Source organism: Myripristis murdjan, chromosome 1 (genome assembly GCF_902150065.1).
Source record: "Myripristis murdjan chromosome 1, fMyrMur1.1, whole genome shotgun sequence".
Lineage (NCBI taxonomy): Eukaryota > Metazoa > Chordata > Actinopteri > Holocentriformes > Holocentridae > Myripristis > Myripristis murdjan.
The window spans coordinates 26,590,465-26,613,865 of NC_043980.1; the positions used below are offsets into that span (position 1 = coordinate 26,590,465).

General features: G+C 41.7%; 4 protein-coding genes across 4 annotated transcripts; 1 reads left to right on the forward strand and 3 right to left on the reverse strand.

Moving 5' to 3' along the window:
* Nucleotides 1-2,662: 2,662 nt before the first annotated feature.
* Nucleotides 2,663-7,298, reverse strand: hapstr1b (HUWE1 associated protein modifying stress responses b). The gene is made up of 4 exons (XM_030068195.1): nt 6,868-7,298; nt 5,240-5,320; nt 4,809-5,084; nt 2,663-4,679 (listed from the first exon to the last, which is right to left on the reverse strand). Exons 1-4 carry the CDS (start codon nt 7,061-7,063, stop codon nt 4,441-4,443), a joined length of 792 nt encoding a protein of 263 aa, XP_029924055.1. The 5' UTR covers nt 7,064-7,298; the 3' UTR covers nt 2,663-4,440.
* Nucleotides 7,299-8,506: 1,208 nt separating this feature from the next.
* Nucleotides 8,507-18,315, forward strand: abcg2b (ATP-binding cassette, sub-family G (WHITE), member 2b). The gene is made up of 15 exons (XM_030056077.1): nt 8,507-8,652; nt 9,814-9,873; nt 9,989-10,106; nt 10,230-10,385; nt 10,493-10,650; nt 11,187-11,338; nt 11,601-11,693; nt 11,923-12,074; nt 13,051-13,202; nt 15,075-15,164; nt 15,476-15,600; nt 16,773-16,927; nt 17,813-17,902; nt 18,029-18,081; nt 18,168-18,315. Exons 1-15 carry the CDS (start codon nt 8,507-8,509, stop codon nt 18,313-18,315), a joined length of 1,848 nt encoding a protein of 615 aa, XP_029911937.1.
* A 652-nt stretch (nt 18,316-18,967) lies between these two features.
* LOC115370958 (uncharacterized) lies at nt 18,968-20,908 on the reverse strand. Its single transcript, XM_030068088.1, has one exon. The coding sequence runs from the start codon at nt 20,560-20,562 to the stop codon at nt 19,570-19,572; it is 993 nt and encodes a 330-aa protein (XP_029923948.1). The 5' UTR covers nt 20,563-20,908; the 3' UTR covers nt 18,968-19,569.
* A 140-nt stretch (nt 20,909-21,048) lies between these two features.
* Nucleotides 21,049-22,993, reverse strand: LOC115371120 (lipopolysaccharide-induced tumor necrosis factor-alpha factor homolog). Its single transcript, XM_030068314.1, has 4 exons — nt 22,817-22,993; nt 22,562-22,699; nt 21,614-21,788; nt 21,049-21,502 (listed from the first exon to the last, which is right to left on the reverse strand). Exons 1-4 carry the CDS (start codon nt 22,875-22,877, stop codon nt 21,388-21,390), a joined length of 489 nt encoding a protein of 162 aa, XP_029924174.1. The 5' UTR covers nt 22,878-22,993; the 3' UTR covers nt 21,049-21,387.
* Nucleotides 22,994-23,401: the final 408 nt, after the last annotated feature.

A 23,401-nucleotide genomic window follows, 5' to 3' on the forward strand; every position in this document is an offset into this window, starting at 1 on the left:
TGTGTGGTGTGTGTGTACTCAAGCATGTTTATGTCAGGCAGAGAGACAAGGAAAGAGAGAAGGAGAGAGCTTCACAAAAATGTAGCAGACCCAAAAATCTCTCAGACCCTGTGTTTTCATGCATGCCACGCACCGCTCACCTACCGTATGTGTGTGTGTGTGTGTGTTCGCAGAACTAAGGACTTTGACTGCCAGCTTTCTCGAGGGAGTATTTAACCTCTCTTCCTCCTCTCCTCCTTTCCACCCTGCCCCTCTCTCTATCTCTTCCACCCTTCCATCTTTCGCCCCTGCTCTCCGGCTGCTCCATCTCTCTGGGGAAACATTCTCAGTCTGTCTGATTGGCTTCTGTTTATGTGCATGTTAGTGTGTGTGTGTGTGTGTGTAAGGATGCAGTCCTCTATCAATTAGACCAAGCTGGTGCAGCAATTATGATTACCCATTGTGTTTGTACTGTGTGTGTCTGTGCACTTCCACACACACAAGGGATAACTAGTGCATCATTGGTTGCCAGCTGTCTGCCATTGAAGAAGACTTCCTAATGGTAAAACCCACACACGAGCACAATTTTTACGAAGGAATGGATGTGTGTGTGTTTGTGTGTGTGTTTGTAATGGTTCACAGGACACACCAACAGTTCTCTCTTTTAGACCAAAGACAGCTATGTGTGATTGTATATGTGTGTGTGTGTGTGTGTGTGTGTGTGTGTGTGTGTGTGGTGGGTTGATATCAGCACAGCCCAGATGGCCATCTTCGAGGGGTATTCTGGAACATTCAGACACTTGTTGCTTCTCGTCATCTCCCTCTCTTGCTCTATTTCTATCTCTCTCCATCGCTCTCTCACTCTCTCTCTCTCTCACACACACACACTCACATGCACAGTGCTTCTTTTGAAGTGTGAAACAGCTTGCGGTCAGCTCGGCTCCTCTTCCATGTTTCCATCAAATAGCAGCCTTTAGAGCCTTTAGATACATGATGAAACAAAAACAACAGTGCACTGTTAGCATGGGATAAGAGTAGAGAAATTCTCACAGGATGTGGTGTAAGACAGAGCTGCCAGTGCAAGGCTTTTATTCTCTGCTACAGTGATGGTGGTGGATCAAACTGGGGCCAGTGGATGGACCCTGGACAAGCCCTGAAGTCCGACCTCAAATGTTGATAAGCAGGTAACTTCCCTCTGACACATCAAAGGCAGTGGTGCCTCCATTATTGCTGCCCTGACAGCATTAAGGTGATTTCAAAGACAGAGAGCAACATCAAGTGTCTAAGAAGTGTTTAGATTATGGCACTTGAGGCCAAAACTGGAATCAAAACGGTTCTCACAACAGGGACAGATGTGCACAGAATTTTTACTGGCAAGCACAACTACTATTGAACTGAGGACAGCTCTTCTTCTGATGGAGTGAGTCAGAGGAAACCTCAGATTACCTCAGAGCCGCAATTTGAATGTTTTTGACAACAGTGTTGTGTATTATGCCCCCTCTACCTGTCAGTGTGCCATGTTTGTCTAATCTAATTATGTCCGAACCTCTGGCAGTTCATTCGATTGATTTATAATTGTGATCTGCATTTGGACACAGATCTCACCTGACAGTCTGTCGCCATGTATAAACAACACTGTTGTTATAAATGAAGGGATCTTACTTTTACCCTGTGGTTTGTAGTTGACACAGACTGTAAATGTAAACCCTTTCTCTTTAAGAAACTGAGAATTGGAAAGAGGACAATCACAGCCCTCAATATACAAAAACCATGAGTTCTGCAAAAATAAAAACTCCTAGTCATCCTTGCATAATGATGTGTCCTAGAATCACTATACTTGTTTAATAGATAAAAGGCAGAATGCAGTTACTTGTACATTTTTTTTGTTTATGAAAAGTTTATGGTGATCTTTAAAAAAAAAAAAAAACTCTGTCCACTGAATATATATTCAAATTTCTTAATGATACTATTTAAAAACTCAGTCCAACAGTTCTGCACACATGCTCTCTAAGAGACAATATACTGTAAGTTTGCATGCTGAAGATATTGTTTATTTATTATTCTGGCATGTTAGTTTACTGACATTATTTATAGCAGAAAGGAGTGCTTTTGAGTGTGAGGGAGATCAGCTGGCCAATCAAAGTACAGTCTGTAGCACCACCAGGTGTTGGAGAGATTGTACTGCATTACATGTCTTGCTTCTTGGTGGAGTTTAGATATAACTCAAGCCCCTGCTTTAACAGAACTCAGCTATACAGCAGTTACAAGAAGGGGTGCTATCATAAAGCCACTCTATTCTCCCTTACAGTCATTTATCTTTTGTTGTGAGGTAGCTGACAGTGGATTCATAAAAAAAAAAATCCATGGTAAATGCAATTCTGTCAGCTTTTTATGCAAAGGAAAGAATGATAGAGGGGAGAGAGGGAATACTGTTTTGTTAAAAGGAAGGCACCAGTATGGTGTAACAGACACAGCAAACGTCTCAAAGATTTTTTAAAGTTCACGGCATCCTTTCTGCCTATTTTCTTTGAATAAAAAAGAAACATGGGAATCCAGAAAAATATCAGGGTTTTTTTAGCAGTCAAGATTAACATGCACTGAACTAAGATCTTATTAGGGAGATAAATGATACAAAGCATCATTAAACTTCAGATCCAACTAGCAGAAAACCCAAAGACAGGACTTAGTTAAACGCTTGTTTTTTCTTTAATGCCAGAATCATTATTGTACATGGACATCCCAATGGATTTGTACTTCTTTTTACAATATGTACCACACATACATCATCATAACAGCACCTACATGTTATTTACACACATTAGACAAGGCTGTATCACAAAGCAGTTTTTGAAATTAGCAGTTCACTCTCATAGATGACAGGAAATAAAAGAAGTGCACTGAGCCTCACTGAACCATCACACCCAATAAGCCATGATCTAGCTAACCAATAATCAAAAGAAAGATATCACAGGCATCGGCTTCTACTACTTTCTAGGGTCACCAGCATTGGCCCCTATTATTTTCTAGGTTTAAAATGTAGAATCACCAGTGTGACAGTGGAGAAGCTTTTGCATAACCTCAAAAGACAAAAGGATGGCAATGCACTTGCACCAGCTGATTCAGCCACTTTAAGTCCCAATCATTATTCCAAATGTAAACAAAATGGTCGGTAAAATGTAGGATTTGAAACGCTGTCATTCTGAAAGACATTATCAGAGCTTCTCATACAGAGAATGACAAGAAGCAAGAGCCAGTCATGAGTCATACACATTTGGAAGCTGAAAGGGATTTAAATTTGGATTGCGTGTAAACATGAAAATACCCATATTCTGAGTTATGGGTGTATTATAAAATTGGAATAATGTTGATATACAGCAGAGAGGGGGTATTTGGGTGAGCAATTCTTTTAATTTTGTTCATCTTGTTTTTCAATTTCTTGTCACCATACTACTCAGAGGTGTCAAATGAGTCTGCCTGTAATGTTAGTCATAATTAGCTCTGTAACTTGGACTGACTCTGCTTTGTGATCAAGCCCTGGTTTGGGCTGCTAACAGCAAGTAAAGAAAAGGGGGAATAGCTATATGATGCATTTTTAAAAAAAGAGAAAATAAGTCAGTCAAGTGTGTGCCAAATGTGCCAGATCCCTGCACCCACTAGCACACACACATACACATGCATGCTCTTTCTCTCCCTCACTCTCACACACACACACAGAGACACACACACTCACACGACCAGACATACAACCAGAGATAGCAGCATCCTCAAAGGCAAAGACAAGAGTACAACACAGTAAGTGGCAGTTCTGCTGTCAGATACGCAAACACACAGAGCAGCAGCAGATTGAGATACACACGCTGAGAAGCGTTTTGAGTCAGACTACAAAACAGGAAGGCAGTCTGACCTCTAAGGATCGAAACAAGACCCTCCCAATGAGCCCAGGTTTAAGTCCAGTCTGGTTTGGCCAGCACCTCATGGAGGAGGAGGAGGAGGTACGCTTGAGTGTTTAAGGAATGAAGGGAGGAATAACAAGGGAGTAGCAAAGTGAGTACTAGGCAACAGCCAGCTCATCTGATTTTACGTTGTGTAGCACAAAGGAGCCTGGTGAAATAAACAATGTCTGAATGCAACATTCTACAATATAAGAACCTCAACTGTGCTCTGAGAGAACCCAAGGGAAACCAAAGAGAGCCCGAGGGAAATATGAAAGGACAATTTTGTGGAGAGGAACATAACTATGGTATGGATAGGATTAAAGCAGGCGATAAGAATGGAGTGAGAAAAGGATAGAGAGGGAGAACTAAGTGGGTTGATCATAAATTTGTATTTCTTTATTTGTAGCATCGCAACAAAGACGAAAGGAGGAAGATCTGACTGGCTGGCCAAGGCATCAGTCCCTACTGGTTGTCCAATCGGCCACCAAGGAGAGGACAGAGGAGGGAATAATGGTGTAGGAAGAGTTCAGAGCATCCTGTTGCGTTTGTGAGTGGGTGAGTCTGTGATGACGTCACTACAGGGTGCGGGGCCTCGTTTACGATTGGCTGTCGAATCCAGATGAAGTGCCATCTCCTCGGCTATGAAAGTGTTGAGGTCCACGTCATGAAGACCATTTCTACGGCGACTGAGGGATTGGGCGGGGTGTGTTGGGGAACCAGGGGCACCAGAGCGCACAGAAATGCTTGCCATAGCTCCGCTCAGACCTGAAGGAGAATCCAACACATGAAGCCATAAATAATTAGCCAAAATTGTATTAACACTCTAACTTGACTTCATCATCATGTGCTGACCATTCATGCTGGTGTAGGCGTGATTGTGGCATGTGGACCCACCGTGTAGCGCTATGGCCTCTCTGAAGGGCTGCAAGTCTGTTTCTACAGAGCTGCCCGTCTCGGGGGGTGATGGCCGGCTTGCTGATACCATGGCAACTCTTGGCGGGGCTCGAGCATTCCGTGGGGGTGGGACTTTCCCACACAGGAAACTGATAAGGTCCTCTCGCCTTATGTTTCTTCTGCGCTTCTTCACCCACGCAAGCACTTCCTTATTTCTGCGCTGATAGCCGATCTGGATACCCAAGTCATAGCTTCGCTGGTGGGCCTCCACACTCTCTGCAGTTACAGAAGGACACATGATTTTAATACATTTGGACCCCACAAACCAAAGCTGAGGCACAATGCTTTTGTCATAGGGCCTGTAAATCACAAATATCATACACTCACACAGCAGACCAAGCACTCGGTAGTGGCATAGAGTAATTACTTGCCTTTATACAGGTTGGTGACAGCTGTGGCTGCATTTTGGAAGGGCACCCAGAGAGAGAGACCTTGCTGTTGACAAACTCTATCTGTAAATTCAAAAAAAAAAAAAAAAAAAAAAACAGTTGGTATGCGATTATAGCGTTTGAAATAATATTGTCAGTGTCATGCAAAGCCCAGTAAGCAAGTACTGGACCATATGACAAGTGACAACTACAACATGCACATTTTTCACGCTGTATAATAAAATGTAACCGTGCTGGTCTGGTGTAAACAGCACTCATACAGAGGAAGGATCTTAAAAAAACAGATATGCAAAACACTACCAACTCCAGCTATGGTTTGGGTGAGTGCAATAAAACTAACTGTTCCAAAAACAAACTCAGAGCATATTATATTACTGGTACTGGCCTATTAATCATCTTTTTAACAGACCCAAACTTAAGACCAAGTTCCTCAAATCTGGCTGTGCGCAAGTATTCTGCTCCAACTCTAGGAAACACCTCAAATCTGACTCTATTAGGTCGGATTTGAGGTGTTTCCTGTCTGACTCTATGGAGCCAGATTTGAGGCAAAGGCATATTTATCAAGCAAGGTGATTAACCAAGTGTAGTGGCAATTATCTGCACTTGCAAGCAGGTCTAAGCCATGTCATTTGAGGTATCCTGATTAATGTTCTTGAGGTCAAGTAGGGCCAGTCTTACAGCCAGTGGTAGAGTCACACCTGATCACAGTGATATTACGCCTGGTAAAGCAAAGTAAAATCACGTCAACCGCTATACACTCACACCCAGGGAAGGACAGGATCACAACTCGGATGTGACTTTAGCAAGCAAACATTTACGTTAATCCCTTCGCCATTTTGTTCTGAAGCTTATCAACATTGTTGCTATCAGACAAAATACGGTGGATTAAATTATCAGAATAAAAAAATCCCGAATTTATCTCGTTCCATCCAGTGAGCCAATACGACAGTTATCACTGGGTTTGATCGTCAACAAACAAGTTGTTTTCACTCGAGGAACTCCTCCCTGTCCATCGCCATTTTGACGAGCTAACTGTTAAGGATGGACAAAAAGGCAATTTTAGTGTTAGCCATGTGATAATCTGTGTATGAACCATCTTCTACCTAATGGCAAGATTCAATACATGTAGTCAGTAGGTGTTGTGTGTTGAGATCCGCTTAGCTTAGCTGCTTTTCAAGCCGTTTAGCTCAGGTGGTCCTGTGACAGCTTAGGCCACCTAGCAAGTTCCAGCCCTGTTGTCCTAGACACTGACAGTGACTGGGGGTTGCTAACGTTAGCCAACATTAGCTCCCGACACGGTAGCGTTAGCAACAGGACGGGCTCATATGTAGCAATAACGATAGCTTAACATGACTGCCACGTTACAATTCCTTATTTTATAAACGCACATCGACAGGCCCACGTCTTGTAACATAAACACCACAATAAAAAACTAGCTAGTTATGCTAAAGTTGCGCAGCTAACGTCGGCTAAAAGCGTTAGCCTAGCTTTCGGTGCCCTTTGTGTTTTTCTCCACCCAGCGCCACAGCAGGGACGTTAGCTTTCGTTAGCGTTAGCACTTAGCTAACAGTTAGCTTAACTTGAACTTCGCTTGCTAGCTTAGCGCAGACCTTTGTAGAGCTGGGCGACCGCAGTGGCTGAATTCTGAAAGAGGTGCCACAGTTTCTGCTGGCTTTGCTCCGTCTCCTCCTCGTTTGGATCGTCTTGCTCGGCCTCGGCTAAGCACTGCCGTTCCCACTTGGAGAACCAATGTTCGGGGCCGTGTTCTTGGATCTCCGCTTCCCCCTCCTCCTTCTTCTCTTCCATGGCTAATGTTAACTAGTGGCACATAAGCTACGCTTCTTTTGAAATATATGTATTACTAGTTGCGGTAGGCACTTAAGAGACTTTGCCTTTTTGTTCGATAGGAGAAATATGTTATAAAATATAATTACAAAAAGTTGATGTTAGAGTCGCATTGTGAATATGTATATCTTCCGCTCGGCTCAGACCTCCAGTATCAAACATCAAACTAAGGAATGCGATGACAACACCTCAGAATTTCTTGAAAGCACGTCACGCTGCATGTTGTCTAGCCACGCCCATTTCCCACCGTATAGGAAGGCCATTGCCTGTAATAATTTTGGGGGCGGTCCTCTGTGTGTGCCGCGAAGTTTTATTGGACAAGAGCAGAAAAAAACAGAAAAAGCCAGAGAATAACAAAGTTGGTCCCGCCCTCCTGAGGGTCGAGGGTGTAATACCGCATTCTGGTCGGCAGGGGGCAGCTTGAGCATGTAAACCTGGGAGGAGGGACCATACAGAACAACCAAACTAACTTATTGTCTGACTAACTAATTAACTAACTGACTGACTAACTAACTAAATACCCTTTAATTATAATAATGATGATAATAATAATAAGCTTTATTTATATAGCTCCTTTAACAACAGAAAGCTGTACAGAAAGGCCAGACAAGATAAATACAAAACTGAGGTAAACAGGAAAAACAAAAATGCAAAACACAGTAGAAAGGAAAACAGATGGATGTCAAAAAATAAAGACAGTAAAAGAGATTAAAAAAAAAAAAAGGCAGTAGAACAAAAAATACATAAGTAAATAGGTAAAAGTAAGTTTCCGGTCTCCATAAAGCCTAGGGCTGGCAATGCACAATGCAGCTGACATGCATTTTTTTTTTCCATGTTGTAAATTAAAATTTTCACTGTTGCTATGTTACCAAAACCCATATGGAGCCTTCCAAATGATGGTACTAACCCAGTTTATGATTTTCATTGGATGGAACTCCAAAAACAACAGGTCAATCAGTTGCATGCTACCAGATTGCATGAAAAAGTTTGACATGTAACGTTGGCCTAAAAGACCAAGATCACACATCAAACACTCTGAAAACAATTAATTTCTGTCCGCTGTCAGTCACTGCCTTGTGATTTGTTGAGAACATCACCAGGTAGCATTTGCAGTGGTGCTGCACAGGTTCACCTACCACTCCAGCAGTGATTTGGGGAAGCAAAGTTCAAAGCTGTGTCATATCACAGAGAACAGGTTCAATTCTACAGCTGAGGAGGGTGAGAAGTCCAAAGGTCAGAGGCGTTTACAACGAAACTTCATGGTTACAAGCTGTTCTCTGTCTCATCTCAGTCTTTCTGCTGTTTTCACTGGGTGACTCCGCAGGTCCCAGTGTCAGAGTGAGTCTACCTCTGAAACGTTCACAGTCTCTTTCTCCCCCCGATGTTACATTGCAGCGTTTGAAGATGTCAAAGTGGGGGCACAATCATGAGGAGTGTTTCCAGGAGCGCGGCCCGACAGTCACATTTTGCAACTTGCATTACTGTGTCCGGGAGAGCAATGGTGTCTGCCGCAAGAAAGGCCCGGAAAAATACATCCTTACTGATGTGAGGTAGGACAGTCTGCCTACTGGTGTTGTGTGTGTGTGTGTGTGTGTGTGTGTGTGTGTGTACATTCATTTTAGATGTGTATGCATATGTGAATATAAGCTTAAGCAAAGTTGTCTATTAAACAATATTATCAATGCTTGTGGTTATTTACTCCTTTTTCCTGTTTTTATATGAATTTACAGAAAGTTCTTTAGTATTTTATCATAAAAGTTATAAAATGCACATGTTGGTCGGCTGTTCAGCTCATGTCATCAAATCTCTATATTATTATAGAAATGATAAAGGAGCATGATCAGTTCTCTCACCATACATGTAGTTGCATGGGATGGAGCTTATCCAGTATATCTGCAGTATAAATATCAGGCAGATACATCAGCCTGACATTTACATTATTCATAGACCATTTCCAGTTTTTTTGTCATCATAGGCTGGCCCTGACACTGTCTTAAAACATTCTCTCTTGCTTAGGTCAGCTCTTACCAACACACGAGTGGTGGCTTGCTACATGGTATTCAGCTGATATCCAAAAGGCATCAAATTCAAGTTCATGGATATCAGTTTCCATGCTGCTATTTGACTCCTGTTACTAATTTTAATTCAGTGTCTTGTCTGAGAACTCACAATCAGCTGTTATTGTTATTAGCAGTAATTGCCTACAATGAAAGATGAAGATACTGATATGGATTAAGTGATAATCGCTCTATTTGCATTGGTGGATTATGTCTTTGGACTGATAAGGATGTTTGTCAGATAGATATTTAATGAAATTTCAAACAATGAGATGTGGTTGGAAGATGCACCAAGTCTGGGCAACTGCATGTGCTATACAGTGAACAGCATTTTTTCTTTGTCTCAAGTACTGGAAAATAGAAATGAGAGAGAATAATAAAAAAATAATAATAATCAAGAGCAACCTTTAAATTCAATATTGTGGAATAACTTCAAGTGACAGTTCTGATTGTGAGCGATTACAGATAGCATAATCGACGGTAGTCACATTTGTAAATTTCAGTCATGAGAGCAAGGTGGTGTTAAAACAGTGATGGTAAATAATATAAATAAAATGGATACTAAGAACTTGGGATTTATGCATTTAATTTGGTAAGGGTTAATCCCTGACTGGTAAAGCTGTATCATTGTCATTATGTGATTGATTGTTGCAGTGGCATCATGAGACCTGGGATGAACGCTATCATGGGCCCAACAGGAAGTGGAAAAACATCGTAAGAAAAATATGCATGCCCTTACACACACACATACACACACACACACACACACACACACACACACACGCACACATGAATATATATTAACCTTTACTGTCTCTCTCTTCGTCAGGCTTCTGGATGTAATTGCAGGGAGGAAGGATCCTGCTGGACTGCGCCAGGGAAGCGTTTTAGTAGATGGTAAAGTCGTTACCTCTGACCTCAGGCTCACTTCTGCCTATGTGGTTCAGGTATACACACACATACATGCACACACACACACACACACACACACATCCTGGAAGAAAATATGTAATTTGGATCCCTCTAATTGTTCTTTGTCCTTTTCTTGTCTTCCCTCTGTCTCTCTCCAGGATGACATCCTGATGGGCACTTTGAGCGTGAGAGAGAACCTACTGTTCAGCGCTAATCTCCGTCTCAACCCGCGGCATCACTCCTCCTCAGACAAGCAGAGCAGAGTTGACGCCATCATACAAGACCTGGGGCTCACAGACTGTGCAGACACCAAGGTACAGTGATACACACAAAGGCAGACACATACAATCACACACTACTTGCCATGCAGTTATACAGCCATTAAATATTGTACTCTGTGTATGCATGTGTGTGTGTGCAGATAGGGACAGAATTTCTGCGTGGTGTGTCTGGGGGAGAGAGGAAGAGGTGCAGTATTGGCATGGAACTCATTACCTCTCCCTCTCTGCTGTTTCTGGATGAACCGACCACCGGACTGGACTCTAACACTGCTAACTGCATCATCAGTCTACTGCACAAGTACAAAAAAAATGCAGACAAATGCATGCAAACATTGCAACATTGCAACACACTGTCAGCTTTAAAGGAACAGTTCACCCAGAATACAAAAAGAGATATTTTCCCACTTACTCCTAGTGCAATCTATCCATCCACCAGATTCTGTATGATTTGGCAAAGTTTCCAGTCTGTTACAATCCAAGTCTTTGTCTTGGACTGGCATTTCTTTGTGGAGCTCAAATCATCAAAAAATTACATGTAAAAAAAACTCAGCAACAACAGCTCTTTCCAGAAAAATACAAAAAATAATACATGCCCAGCTCCACTGTGATGGGGGTGCTGGGAGACAGAGGAGATAACTGCAGACTGGAAACCTTGTCAAATCACATAGAGACTATATAAATGGATAGACTGCGCCAGGGGTAAGTAGGAAAATATACTGTTTTTGTATTTTTGGGGAAGTGTTCCTTTAATTATTCTGTTTTTGGAAGCGTTTATTGATATTCTTGACACCCTCCATTTTCTCTGTCTATGTCTTTGTTCAAACGTGTGTCAAGGCTGTCGAGGAGAGGTAAGACTGTTATCTTCTCCATCCACCAACCTCGCTACTCCATCTTCCGACAGTTTGACCATCTGACTCTGATGCATAAAGGGGAGGTGGTGTATGCAGGAATGGCAGACAAGGCCTTGGAATATTTTACACAACTAGGTATGTGTGTGTTATCATATCTTACGCTGGATCCATATTTAGATAAGAGAACGGTGATAGACTGCCATATAAAGGGCCGGTTCTCTGACCATCACCTAACCCCATATACTGCAATGTCAGCTCTTGCTTAAGGGGAAAACAAACAGACACCTGTTTTCTTTTAGCATTCAAATACTGAGTCATGAACCAAGCATTTGTTTGTTTTTACAAAAACACTTCCTATATAAATTAATTCTGTTTGTGTCTTTATGCATATGTACAGGCTACCAGATTCAGTCCTTTGACAATCCTGCTGATTTCTTCCTGGACATCACAAATGGAGAGGCTAAGTCTACACTAGAGTCACTCAATGCAGGTATTCCTACACAAAACATACGCACACCCACACAAACAGACAGACAGACAGACACACACACACACACACACACACACACACACACACACACACACACACACACATACAAATAAATTATATAAGAGGCTCTTGGAGTTAATGACTGTTGGAATAGAGGCAGTTTTATCACATTGTCTAGCATGATCGAAATTGTTGCCATGTGTTATAGCCCCTCTCTTTCTCTACCCAGCAGAGGGTAAGAACCTGTTAGCAGTGAAGTACCGCCAGTCCCCTCTGCACCAGAATATGGTTGAGGAGATGACCCATGTGAGCCAGGCTGTTGGCGAAGGGGTCAAAGGTCAGGAAGAGACAGCTGATTATGCTACCTCCTTCTTCTACCAGGTGAGAGCGAATGTTCACGCTATATTATGTGTGAAGCAGGGAAAGTGTCTTATCCTTAGTTATATTCACAGAAAAGGATCGAAAACACTGTACAAATCACATTTGTTTTGCTTTTTTTTTTTTTTACATGTAAAAATGATAATTCTTCAGCTGACTGTATGACAATTTCAGATTATGATTTAAGTCAGCCCAAAACACTCAAACAACAATGGTTTTAATCTTATATTGTTTTGTTTTCCTCATAGTTAACTTCAATTCACTTATTATATTTTCTATACTGAAGAACTTTTGAATAAATTGCTTCTGGTTTTTTAGAAGTTTATATAGTTAACCATAGTGACATCTGTGGTGTTTGGGTCAAAACTGACCTGTATCGCTCAATGTTAGAAAAAGGTAAAAATTCCTTCATTTTTTACAAAACCAAACTTTATTTTGTTCAAAATACAAATTGAACATGAACATGAGGCACGATGGTTTGTGCATGCATGTATGTGTGTGTTTGTGTGTGTGTGTGTGTGTGTGTGTGTTCTCACATGCATGAATCACATCATGTGAATTGCAGATGTGTTTTGGTGCTGGTTGTCCTGTCTTGGTTGGCAGGGCAGGACTGCTGGCACCTCTTTCTCTTTTCCTCTTGTTGTGATAAAAGATTTGACCTAGAGCCTCTTTGAATCTCCTCTTGCTCATGTTGAAATACAGATGCTGCTGCAGAATGAAAGTGGCAAAAAATAGATATGTTGTGAAATCTGTGTAATGTTGTTCATGCCCCCACAGGATAACACTATGTCAGGTCAACTTGACCCATAACACCACAGATGTAACTTTTTTTAAGACTCTTTCAGAACTGACTAAAATAGTGAGAATTGTCTTGTTGTATTTATTTACCTGTCTTTGAGCCATGTTCTACTTTTTCCTCTCTCAATCTGTGTGTGTGTGTGTGTGTGTGTGTGTGTGTGTGTATGTTTGTGTGAGACAGATGCGAGTGGTGTGTGGCAGGACGGTGCTGAACACTCTCAGAAACCCTCAGACCTCTTATGCCCAGATGGCTCTCAACATTTTTTTTGCAATTCTGGTGGGACTCATTTATTTCCAAATGCCTCTAACACTGCCCGAGGCTTTACAGAACAGGTGCGTCTACCTTGCAGCACACCAACCCAGCCTATAGTGTAGCTGCTCCTCCTTCACCTATGTACACACTTTCCTGTGTAACTGCAGTTGACATACCTTTCCTCAGCCTTGCTTGAGGCACCAGTGTTGAGTAAGATCTTAAGTTTACTAGTTCACAAGGTAGTAACAGAGGTTTTTGTTTGGTTGTTTCTGAGGCTTTAGCACATTCAAGGAGAAGCCAATATCTCAAAGATGTAAGAAGATGTAAAATAATTGTCAAGGGTATTATTTGATGGCACAACATAAATGACAAAAAAAGAAAAAAGAGCAAGAAAAAGAACACCGAAAAAAAAAACAGTATCTAAAATAACACTCAGAGAAATGCTGTGGTGCTTGCATGTAATGCAATTTTATGGTTATGAAGGAAAGTGTCACAAATGACAGCTTGGTTTAAGTGGAAAGGGGCTGATTTAGCCTAAACTGTACTCGGTGATTATGGTGGAAGTGAAATATTTTGTATTGTAAGTCTGTTGCTAGTGGCCTACAGCCTATGACTATAAAAGATCCAGCTACTGCCAAAAATGATATTAGTGAAGTACATTGAGCTCTTGCCACCTTATGCCATTCACAAACAAATGTGATTTCTGCAAACTATAAATATAACAAACAGTATCTGTACTGGACAGTTGTTTTATCCAACCAGTCAACCCACCCTTTGTGTTTACAAGCCTGTAAGAGTCTGTCTCCATGGCTACAGATGTTACTTCCTCATTTGGATGGGTGCTTTTCATCAGAGGTTAACACACCAAAACAACAGGACAGCAGCTCGTGCAAAACAACATTAATCTCTATACGGTGGTCATCTGTTACATTGAATTATACCATGATCTGGGAGAAAACTTGTTTATGATTGGCCGGAGGAGGTGTGTTAAAACTGTGTAATGCACACGCAATCCGGCTCAAGTCTAACCACTGATCCATAAATTCATACACCGGCCACAGATTTTTGAACCAACCTATGTAACCATAGCAACGCACTGAAATAGTAGCAAGCCCAGTAAACATGAAAAGCTCTGCACCTAAATCATTTAGCTTATTAATTTTGTGTCAAGGGGGTACAGCAAAAGTGAGTGATGCGTTAAAACCCCTCAACTAATCATGGATTATCCCTTACTTACAATGTGCTAAAACAGAAATACTGGATTGCTTTAGTAGTACAACAACAGCAAACCCTAACACTTTGGTAAAACACTACATGCAAGGCATCATAGCACACTGCCTCAAAACAGCATGGTGGTGTCATTCCCATAAGATCTTCTTGAGGCAGGTTCAGTGGACTCCACGCAAATAATCTTGCCCAGTTTGGGAAAACAAGTAGTGCAGGTCCTTGTCTAACTCTGACCTAGAGTATTTACAAAGTTATGTGCATTAGTGACACACAGATGGACAGATGGACAGACAGATGGAGCGGACACATAACCCTCACTTGTAATTTGCACAGCGTGGGTGTAACTATATAAACGAAGATGACATAATGAAAGACCAGTGCATGCTGGCTGAATTCAAGGTTAAATGAAGCGTGAGATGGGGAAATGCGATGACAATTTGAGGAAACAACTTTATGATGGTGTTATCGTTTCAGGTTTATGGGAGGGGGGCAGCACATGTCAGGCTCTATTTTTTCTGTCCTTTGTCCCCTGAGAATCAGCGTGACATTTTTCTGCTCGGCTATCAATTAGATGAGTTGATAATCAGACAGCTTTCTCTCTCTCTCTCTCCCTCTCTCTCCCTCTCTCTCTCTCTCTCTCTCTCTCTCTCTCTCACTTTCTCTCTCTCTTTCTCTCTTCTGCTCTCTCTCTTGCTCTCTCTCTCACTCTCTCCCTCTTTTGCCAGGAGTGGAGCGTTTTTCTTTCTTATCATCAACATGGTATTTGGGAATCTCTCTGCCGTTGAACTCTTTATCAATGAGAGAGCAATTTTCATGTGAGTAAAAGGTTATCAAGTTTATGACCCCCCCCCCCCCCCCCCCACCCCCCCCCCACACACACACACACCACTCCACCCTATGTGCACACTAGACAATTATGCACTCTTGCTACATAGATTGTTATGCATATTTGTTTTATTATGACAGAAAATTAACATACCATGTGAAGTTACCTCAAAAATTGATGCAAATAAGTAGCTTTGCTATTTTTGTATTTTCCTCATAGATTTTGAATAATGTACATTTTTTTACAGTTCATGCTTTCACATGAGTCATACTATTTGTGTATGTGTATGTCTTGTTCCAGCCATGAAAACTCTGGTGGCTACTACCGTACATCTGTCTACTTCCTCTCCAAGATCTTTGCTGATCTCATTCCCAACCGTATCATCCCTATCTTTGTGTTCTCAGCCATTGCCTACTATATGATGGGTAATGCATTTGCACACAGACATGCACACACATACATTTAAACACACCAACAATGAATTGTATTTACACACGTGCAGGTGCATACTTTTGTGACCACACATAAAGAAATGCCTCAATGGCTGCAGCTAGTCATGAAGGGTGGAGAGAAACAGGGTCAGGGTTTGGGTCAGATCAAGTCAAGTTTACTAACACAACAGGGAAACAGAAAAAAGCACAAACAAAAGCACAAAATGGCATAAGACACAACAAGCCTGCCTAACCTTTCAAGGTTAGTCCCTGCATCATCAACCTTAGACAGTGAAGGCAAGGAAAAAAATCCCAAGAAACGTTTACAATGAAAAAATAGCATATCTTTACATGTCTTGTGAGAGGCCACTCTGCCTTGGTGCACTTCCACAGTGAGAACATTAGACCACCATAGCTAGGTTAAATAGGAAATTAACAAAACATTATAATCTGCCTTAGTTTGCTAGGCTCAGTTCTTAGAAGCGATGCTTTAAACAGAATCAAGTGTCCAAATGTAAAAAGTTTCAGTGCCACATCATGCACTAAATCCAAACTGACAGTGCTAGAGTTAGATCACCAAAAATTATCTGCTTCCCCCACTGCTCCAAAACAGCTACAAAGGAACCTCTGTTATTTTATCCCAATGCAGCAGATATGGAGGGTTAAATCAACAGTTTTTGCACCAAATTAACTAATATGAAGAAAGGGTGAGCATAATTCTTTCCTGCATGGTCTTGGCCTCATCCCCAGAGATTCCAGTGATGAGAACTGAGACCAAAATGACTGGGAGCTGCTTGATCCCAGTCTAATTCATACTCCAAGTCCATGTGGGTTGCTCTTTGTTTGGAAGCTTCCTTTTGACCTTCCTGCCACGAGTGACACTATCAGGAGACAAGCTGCCAACATAATCACTCTGGGGTTTATTGTGCAAGCCTTTCAACCACCACTAAGTGGCAATTTGTGGGTGGGAAAGTGCACACTCAATGAGATTCTCTCTCCCTCTCTCTCTCTCCCTCTCTCTCTCTCTCTCTCTCTCTCTCTCTCACACACACACACACACACACACACACACACACACACACACACACACACATTCACACAGAATCCATCTTATTTTATGTACAGTTCTCACTCTTGCCATGTTCATATCTCCACAACACTTGCAGGTTTGAAGCCTGCGTTCACAGCCTTCCTGTGTTTTGCACTGACGATGTCTCTGGTCAGTCTAGCTGGAGTGGGTTTGGCCTTCCTCGTCTCAGCTAGCGTATCTTCTTTTGCCATGGCTAACATACTCATCGCTCTGCCCTTTGTCTTCATGATGGTAAGGTAACACCATGTAATCTACACATGCACATGCCACTGTGATCATGATCATGTATGCGCTTCTTATGAGCATTCTTACAGCAACATCCTTTATTCCTGCTATTTTTCATGAGGTATCAGTTGAAGATAGATAGATACAGCACTTTATTTGTCCCAGTGGGGAAATTGATTTTGCAGCATAATCTCAAAGGCATTTCATGACAACATCACAGAGTCACCAAAAGAGAGTCAATACTCATACACATATCCATATAATACCTTGCACAGGTTAGGAGCAAATCAGAAAGAGTACTCTCATACAAACACCTAGGTATTTGAAAAGCTAATCTTAAAAATCATATTGAAGCATGGACAAGAAACAATAATGTAAAATAAATCCTGTTTTACTCAGGGGTGTACATTTTTGTCAGTTTGGACTATGGTGCCGTTATTTATATGCATTCAGCCTCTTCTGCACTGAAACCTTTCGATGCAGTTTATCACTCTGCACTTAGATTCACAGGTGACGATGGGTTTAGAGCACACCATTTCAGTCTAAGAGTGAGAACCACATAGACTTAAAGAGTAACTACACCCCTGACCTCTAATGGTGTAAAGCAGAGTGACTGATCTTTGGTGGCAGGTGACATCATCACCTGTTCTACTGGGGACATCACCTGCCACCAAAAACTAGGCACACTATTTTTCACCATTAGAGGTCAGGCTTCACAGAGACTTGGGTTTCAAACTATCTTATTTCAAACTTATTCCATTTGTACATCTAATTGTTCTGTTTCCTTTTACTCAAGGCATCAAAAGATACTATGCTCTCAATTGACCTTCCTTGAAAAAATAAAGGTGGTGATGATGATGATGGTGATAATGATCTCCTCTTCTATTCCAGGTTTTTGGAGGGTATCTAGTCAACCTCAATGCCATGCTGAGCTGGCTCTCCTGGCTGAAATGGATCAGTATCTTCAGATACGGACTGGATGTAAGACATGGGAAAAGGGCAGAGAAGGGGGTGGAGGGGGAGGTTGGAGAAATAGCAGGGTACGGTTGAGCTGCTGCATTCAAGACAAAAAAAAGTTGTTCAGCACATTCTTTCTGTCTCACTCAGGCTACGTTCATCAATGAGATGACAGGACAACAGTTCCGCAGTGGTAACGTCTCGTAAGTACTGAGAGATACACTTATCCACTCCATAAAACACACACAGGAAAAAAAACTCACACCTGGCTTCTCTGTTTGTGCTGCAGCATCCCAGGCGAGGTGTTCCTGAAACAACAGAACATCGACTACTCTGTGTGGGGCTTCTGGCAGAACCAGGTGGCCCTGCTGGGAATCATACTTGTATGCATGTGTCTGGCTTACGTGCAGCTTCGACGAATCAACCGCTGGAAATAAAGCAACATGTCTGTACCATATTTATTGAATGATAGACCTCAGATGAAACACATAATGTCATTCTGCAGGGGGAAAATATATATATAACACTACCATTGTACTGTATGTGCATCAGATAACGTTCCTCATGTAATTTTTGTATTATTTAATTATTCTTCTTGTTCAGTTTTTATTCAGTCAGATATTTGTTGATGTCTATTTCTCTTTCCCTCTCTCTCCCTCTCTGTCTCTCTCTCTATGTGTCTCTCTCTCTCTCTCTCTCTCTCTCTCTCTTACACACACACACACACACACACATACACGTGTTGTGACATTTGACTCCAAACCAGATAAGCTGTCACTTAAGTACACTTGCTCAGTGCATGAGCGTGCATGTGCAGTACAGCCAAGTCAACATCTAAGTCCTTACAAAGCTTCTTACAGTGAGTGAGATAGCTGTGTGCAGAGCATAAACATGATCTGGTCCATAGCGCTGCAGAAAAGACCAGATTTACTGAATCTAAATTCAAAATCAAGACGGGCATTTGTTGTTGTTTATTTGAGGTGTGTGATGCAATTCTGACAAAGCAGATGCATCCAATACTCCTGCTACAGTATTCCAAATAAGCTCTATATAACCATCAAAATTACATTTTATATACAGTTGTTCAGGTAAAAATGATAAATGTGCCTTGTATAAAACAATGTCTTCATGTGGAAATCCCCTCTTTTATTAAAGCTATGGAGGAACACTGGAAAATACCATCATGTTTCTGTTGCCACATACTTTTTTTCAAGTTATACAAAATTATGAGACTAGCAAAACTAACTTCATAACCAATAAACAACAAAGATCAGATTTAGACAGCAGATGGATCCTAATGATGGATCATAATACCAGCTTGCTGACATGTATGTGATAAAAGGTAGTACCTGGGTTTTTTTCTGTCCTTTACAAGAGGGACTGAGGTTTATTATGTTACTAATCTGTTTTTAAACATTAACAATGGTTGCTATGAAATGTCTGCTTCAGTGAAAAAATAAAAATCCTGACAAACCTCTCCTTTGACCTTGTTAGAAAATCAAGTACCTATTAATGTAGAATGAAATGATTTCTCTCAAAAATCACATGCAAGGCATTTCATTTATTCTCAGAACCAGTTATGAAAGATGCTTTGTGATGGTTTTGAAATGGAATTTCAAATCGAATATTTGAACCAAGGTTGGAAGGCCATACTCCACGTTTCCAGCATTCTTCCAGGTTCATTTCATCCTTCAGAAACTTTTCAGACTGCTTGCACCCGTATTGAAGCTGTTCCCCACTGTTACTGGTGCGTTTTCCAACCCACGGAGCCACTCAGTGCATTTCAGCACCACACGCTCATCGACACCACAGTCCTCCTCTTCCTCATATTCTACATCATCATACTTGTATTGTTCGTTCAGTAGTGATATTTTCAAAAGGGAGCTAATGTCTCCTGGTTCACCATCAGAGGCACTGGCTTTAACAGTGACCCTGCTGTTTGGTGTGCCATGTCGTGTTGCTGCTTGATGCCTTTTAGGCAGGTTGTCCCGCCTGCGCCTGGATTCAGTGTTGTTGCCAGTAATGCCCGCTCCACTACCAGCATTTCTGGCTGCCAAACGCTGAAGTCTCTCATTGCTCCTGCGCTGCAGCAGCACAACAGCTTCTGGTGTGAGAGTCAATGTAAAAAGGGCCTCTTCCTGATGCCTCACCCCAGTCTTCACCACTGGTTCACTCCTTACAGGGATGCGGCTCCCCATGCCATGCTGCTGTACCTTAGACAGGGACTCACCTGAGCTGGAGCCAGGTAAGCTGCTTGAGAGTGTTTGAGATGAAGACAACAACCGGTCCCTGGTCCTCACATGCAGCTCCGCCACTGACTCCCTCTTGCTGGTCGGCAGATGGCTCCTGGGCTGGCTCTTCTTCCCCAGTTGCTTCAGGTTTAATGTCAGACGTTCCTTTACTGAGCCGCCCTTATCTTCTGCTGGAGTCTTATTCTTGGCCAAGGTGGCTGTAGATGAAGTGCTGTTCATGGGCCTCTCTCTCCCAGTCAGCCCCAACACAGAGACAGAGCGCGGCCGCGCAATTGTCACAGGTGGTATGAACGGCATTTTAGCAACACACAGCATCAAGTAGGATAAGAGTTCAGTTTTGCATTTAAAGTGTTGGAAGAAAAAAACGTGAGGCATTAAAGAAGAAACCAATTTACGGATGGAGGAAAGATACTTGGATCCATCGCTGGCCATGCAGAGTCAGTGGTTTATGTGTTGATACCGTTGTTTAGCTACCCTTTAAAAGCACTGTGAGAACTTCTTACACCCAAGTAGTAAGAGGGTGTGGCATCTGTGGAGGCTGTCTTTGAAAGGTGCCTGACTACAGCGGGAGGGAGGGGCTTAATTGCACCTCACATGGTTGCCTTTGCCCAGCTAAAGGCTAAAAGATCTAAAATAAACCTACACTTCTAATCCTGTGGTGTCATGAGCAAGAACATGCTGCTACACACGACTCAGGCACACATGCACACATAATCCACGCATGCTGGATACTGATGACTGCAGAAAACCTAAACTGTAAAGTGGAATATAGGTATTTGTGCAAAAGGGCAGTAGATAAGCACAGGACATTACAGTTTGCAGGTCAATCAAGTAAAATATTTGTTTGGAACAAATTAAACACAAAGTGCATAAACCCAAACTCATCCAACTGATCAAGCCAAACTGTGGAAACAAGGCTATTACAGAAAACTTTTATTTAATACTGCTGGGTTTTTACAAAACATGGTTAAAATGTAGCTCTTATTTTTTAAAAAATTCTAACTGAGAATGATACGAGTATCTCCTAATGCATTTCAAGAGTGATATATGCTGGCTGAATTGGAGACAGCTATTTAGCGTGTATATTTTCTTATAGGAGGCAGGTCAAAATTATGCTCAGTAGAAGAGAACATGAGATGAATCTGTGGGTGGTTCAGCCTCCGTGTGTGTGTGTGTGTGTGTGTGTGTGTGTGTGTGTGAGTGAGAGAGAGAGAGAGAGAGAGAGAGAGAGAGAGAGCAAGAGAGCGAGAGAGCTCATCAGCAGCAAGTCTTCCTGTGTATGTGTAAGACCTGTCGACAGCGAGGGCAAGTGTGATAGGCATCCTTGAAATATCTTACAAAAAATGGGATCAGGCAACAGCCAAGCACCAACCTACAATGAGGCAGAAAATGTTGGTCAGTCTCCATCTTTGGAAAGTGACAGACAGGTAAATAAGCAGATGCACGTGGGCGTATTTGAACGTGTGTGTGCATTTCTCCTCACCCACACAGCACAAAGAGCAGACAGATGAGCCATGCATGTGTCCCCACGCAGTAGGTGACCTGAGTGGTGACCTGAGTCTGACAGGTAGGACATGTTGTCAGACCTGGAGAGTGACATAGCTCCATCTCATAGCTGACAAACCGGGGCCTGGGAGGCGACAGAGAGACAGAGGACACTGGAGAGGAGGACAAAATGGAGAATACGGAGGATAAGTTGGGATCTTTTATTTTCAAAATGTAACATAATCTACCTGCTTAATATGATTAAAATGCCTTTGACAGTGAGGTTGTGCTGGCATTTAATATTGTATTACCATCCAAAAATTAGTTAAAGGTGTAAATTATGTTTCAAGTCTCTTTTCTCGTCACATGTACACAACAAAATCAGTATGTCTTGGCATAAAACCCAGTACACACCCATTACACAAGTCCATTTTCCATAACGTACAACAATATGATAAATACACTCTGTGTCTGCTGGTTGCAACACATCATTGATGCTACATCACACTTCAAAGATGCCATTGATTTTATGGCTGCACCATTACATCAAATAGAACACATCTAGATGTCTTGTGCATGATTTTATACACATTTCACTATAATTCAGCAGGACATATGGTACCTTTGTCAACTTTGACCTTTGATAAGAAATTAACATAAAGTTCTGTGGGTTTGATCAAAGCACCACCTATAGCAGCAGCAGAGTTGAGGAGGTTAACACTTTTAGATAGATTTGAACAGCCACTGCAGACCTATATCGTTCTAAGAATAAACATAACAGTAAACACTTGGCAACAACAAATAATTATCTCTGAAATATCAACTCTTATTATCAACTACTTAATTATTGGAAAATGGAAAGTCTACAACATAAGCAGAGAACACATGACGTTCGGACTATTCTACAGACTCAAAATGGTAGCAGGATATCTGTGTGTCTGTGTACCTGGTAGAGGCGACTGGGCTTTGTCAGAGCTGGCAGCTGAAGGAGAGACTGAACAGAAAACAGGAGGTGGTGGCGGTGGAGGGCTGAACGGTGAGTGAATATGGTAGATCCTCACATCTTGCTCTGCACGATTTTCATCTTGGAAAATACAAACACATTGCATTTTTCACCTTAAAAACGGATTTTTCAAACACCAGTGAGTGAGTGGTGACTTTTAAACTTGCAACTGAAATCTTCCTCTTCATGCCGTTTTACCTGGAATGAAGTAAGGTGGAGGCGTAGGAAACGGTTTATCCAGTTTTGATAATGATTCCATTTCACCGGTTTGGCGATTTACCACAGAAAAAAGTAAGTATAGATGTCTATTTTCATGTTTGGGAGCAGCAGCAATAGTCTGTAGGCCTGCCAGGTGTGATCAAGAGATGCTAATTAGAATCTGCTCTGATTGGTTAAAGATCTTATTACCCAGAGGCCAAAAGGTGGATCATCCTTAGAATAAGGTAGAACCACAGGGTAGAACTAGTAAATCAAAGGAGACTGAAACGTTTCCCTACAAAATTTTTAGCTTTAACCAAACATCCCTCTTACCTACTCCAACTGAAATAAACTGAATACCTTGCAAGTCATTTTGAGAGTGCTCTTATAATCCTTTTTGCCTCACATGGATTTTAAAAGAGTGAAATGTGTATTATTATCATCAACAAACTGCTATAGAGTATGTATATTTTGTATGTATGTTAGAGGACAGAATATATGTTAGAGGATGTCAGCTTGTACAGTTATCTGCTCATGATCCTTTCTTTGCAGAGCATGAAGAGTGCAGGTGGTAATGGCTACTCT

Coding starts and splice junctions, on each gene's coding strand:
- LOC115370958 (XM_030068088.1), bottom strand. CDS start 20,562: ATGGCCAGCGATGGATCCAAGTATCTTTCCTCCATCCGTAAATTGGTT.
- abcg2b (XM_030056077.1), top strand. CDS start 8,507: ATGTCAAAGTGGGGGCACAATCATGAGGAGTGTTTCCAGGAGCGCGGC. Junction 16,928..17,812: donor TGCCCTTTGTCTTCATGATG/GTAAGGTAACAC, acceptor CTTCTATTCCAG/GTTTTTGGAGGGTATCTAGT. Junction 18,082..18,167: donor TTCCGCAGTGGTAACGTCTC/GTAAGTACTGAG, acceptor TTTGTGCTGCAG/CATCCCAGGCGAGGTGTTCC.
- hapstr1b (XM_030068195.1), bottom strand. CDS start 7,063: ATGGAAGAGAAGAAGGAGGAGGGGGAAGCGGAGATCCAAGAACACGGC. Junction 5,085..5,239: donor TGTCACCAACCTGTATAAAG/GCAAGTAATTAC, acceptor CTGTAACTGCAG/AGAGTGTGGAGGCCCACCAG. Junction 4,680..4,808: donor AGAGGCCATAGCGCTACACG/GTGGGTCCACAT, acceptor ATTCTCCTTCAG/GTCTGAGCGGAGCTATGGCA.
- LOC115371120 (XM_030068314.1), bottom strand. CDS start 22,877: ATGGAATCATTATCAAAACTGGATAAACCGTTTCCTACGCCTCCACCT. Junction 22,700..22,816: donor TCCACCTTACTTCATTCCAG/GTAAAACGGCAT, acceptor GTATTTTCCAAG/ATGAAAATCGTGCAGAGCAA. Junction 21,789..22,561: donor AGCCCAGTCGCCTCTACCAG/GTACACAGACAC, acceptor CCTCCTCTCCAG/TGTCCTCTGTCTCTCTGTCG.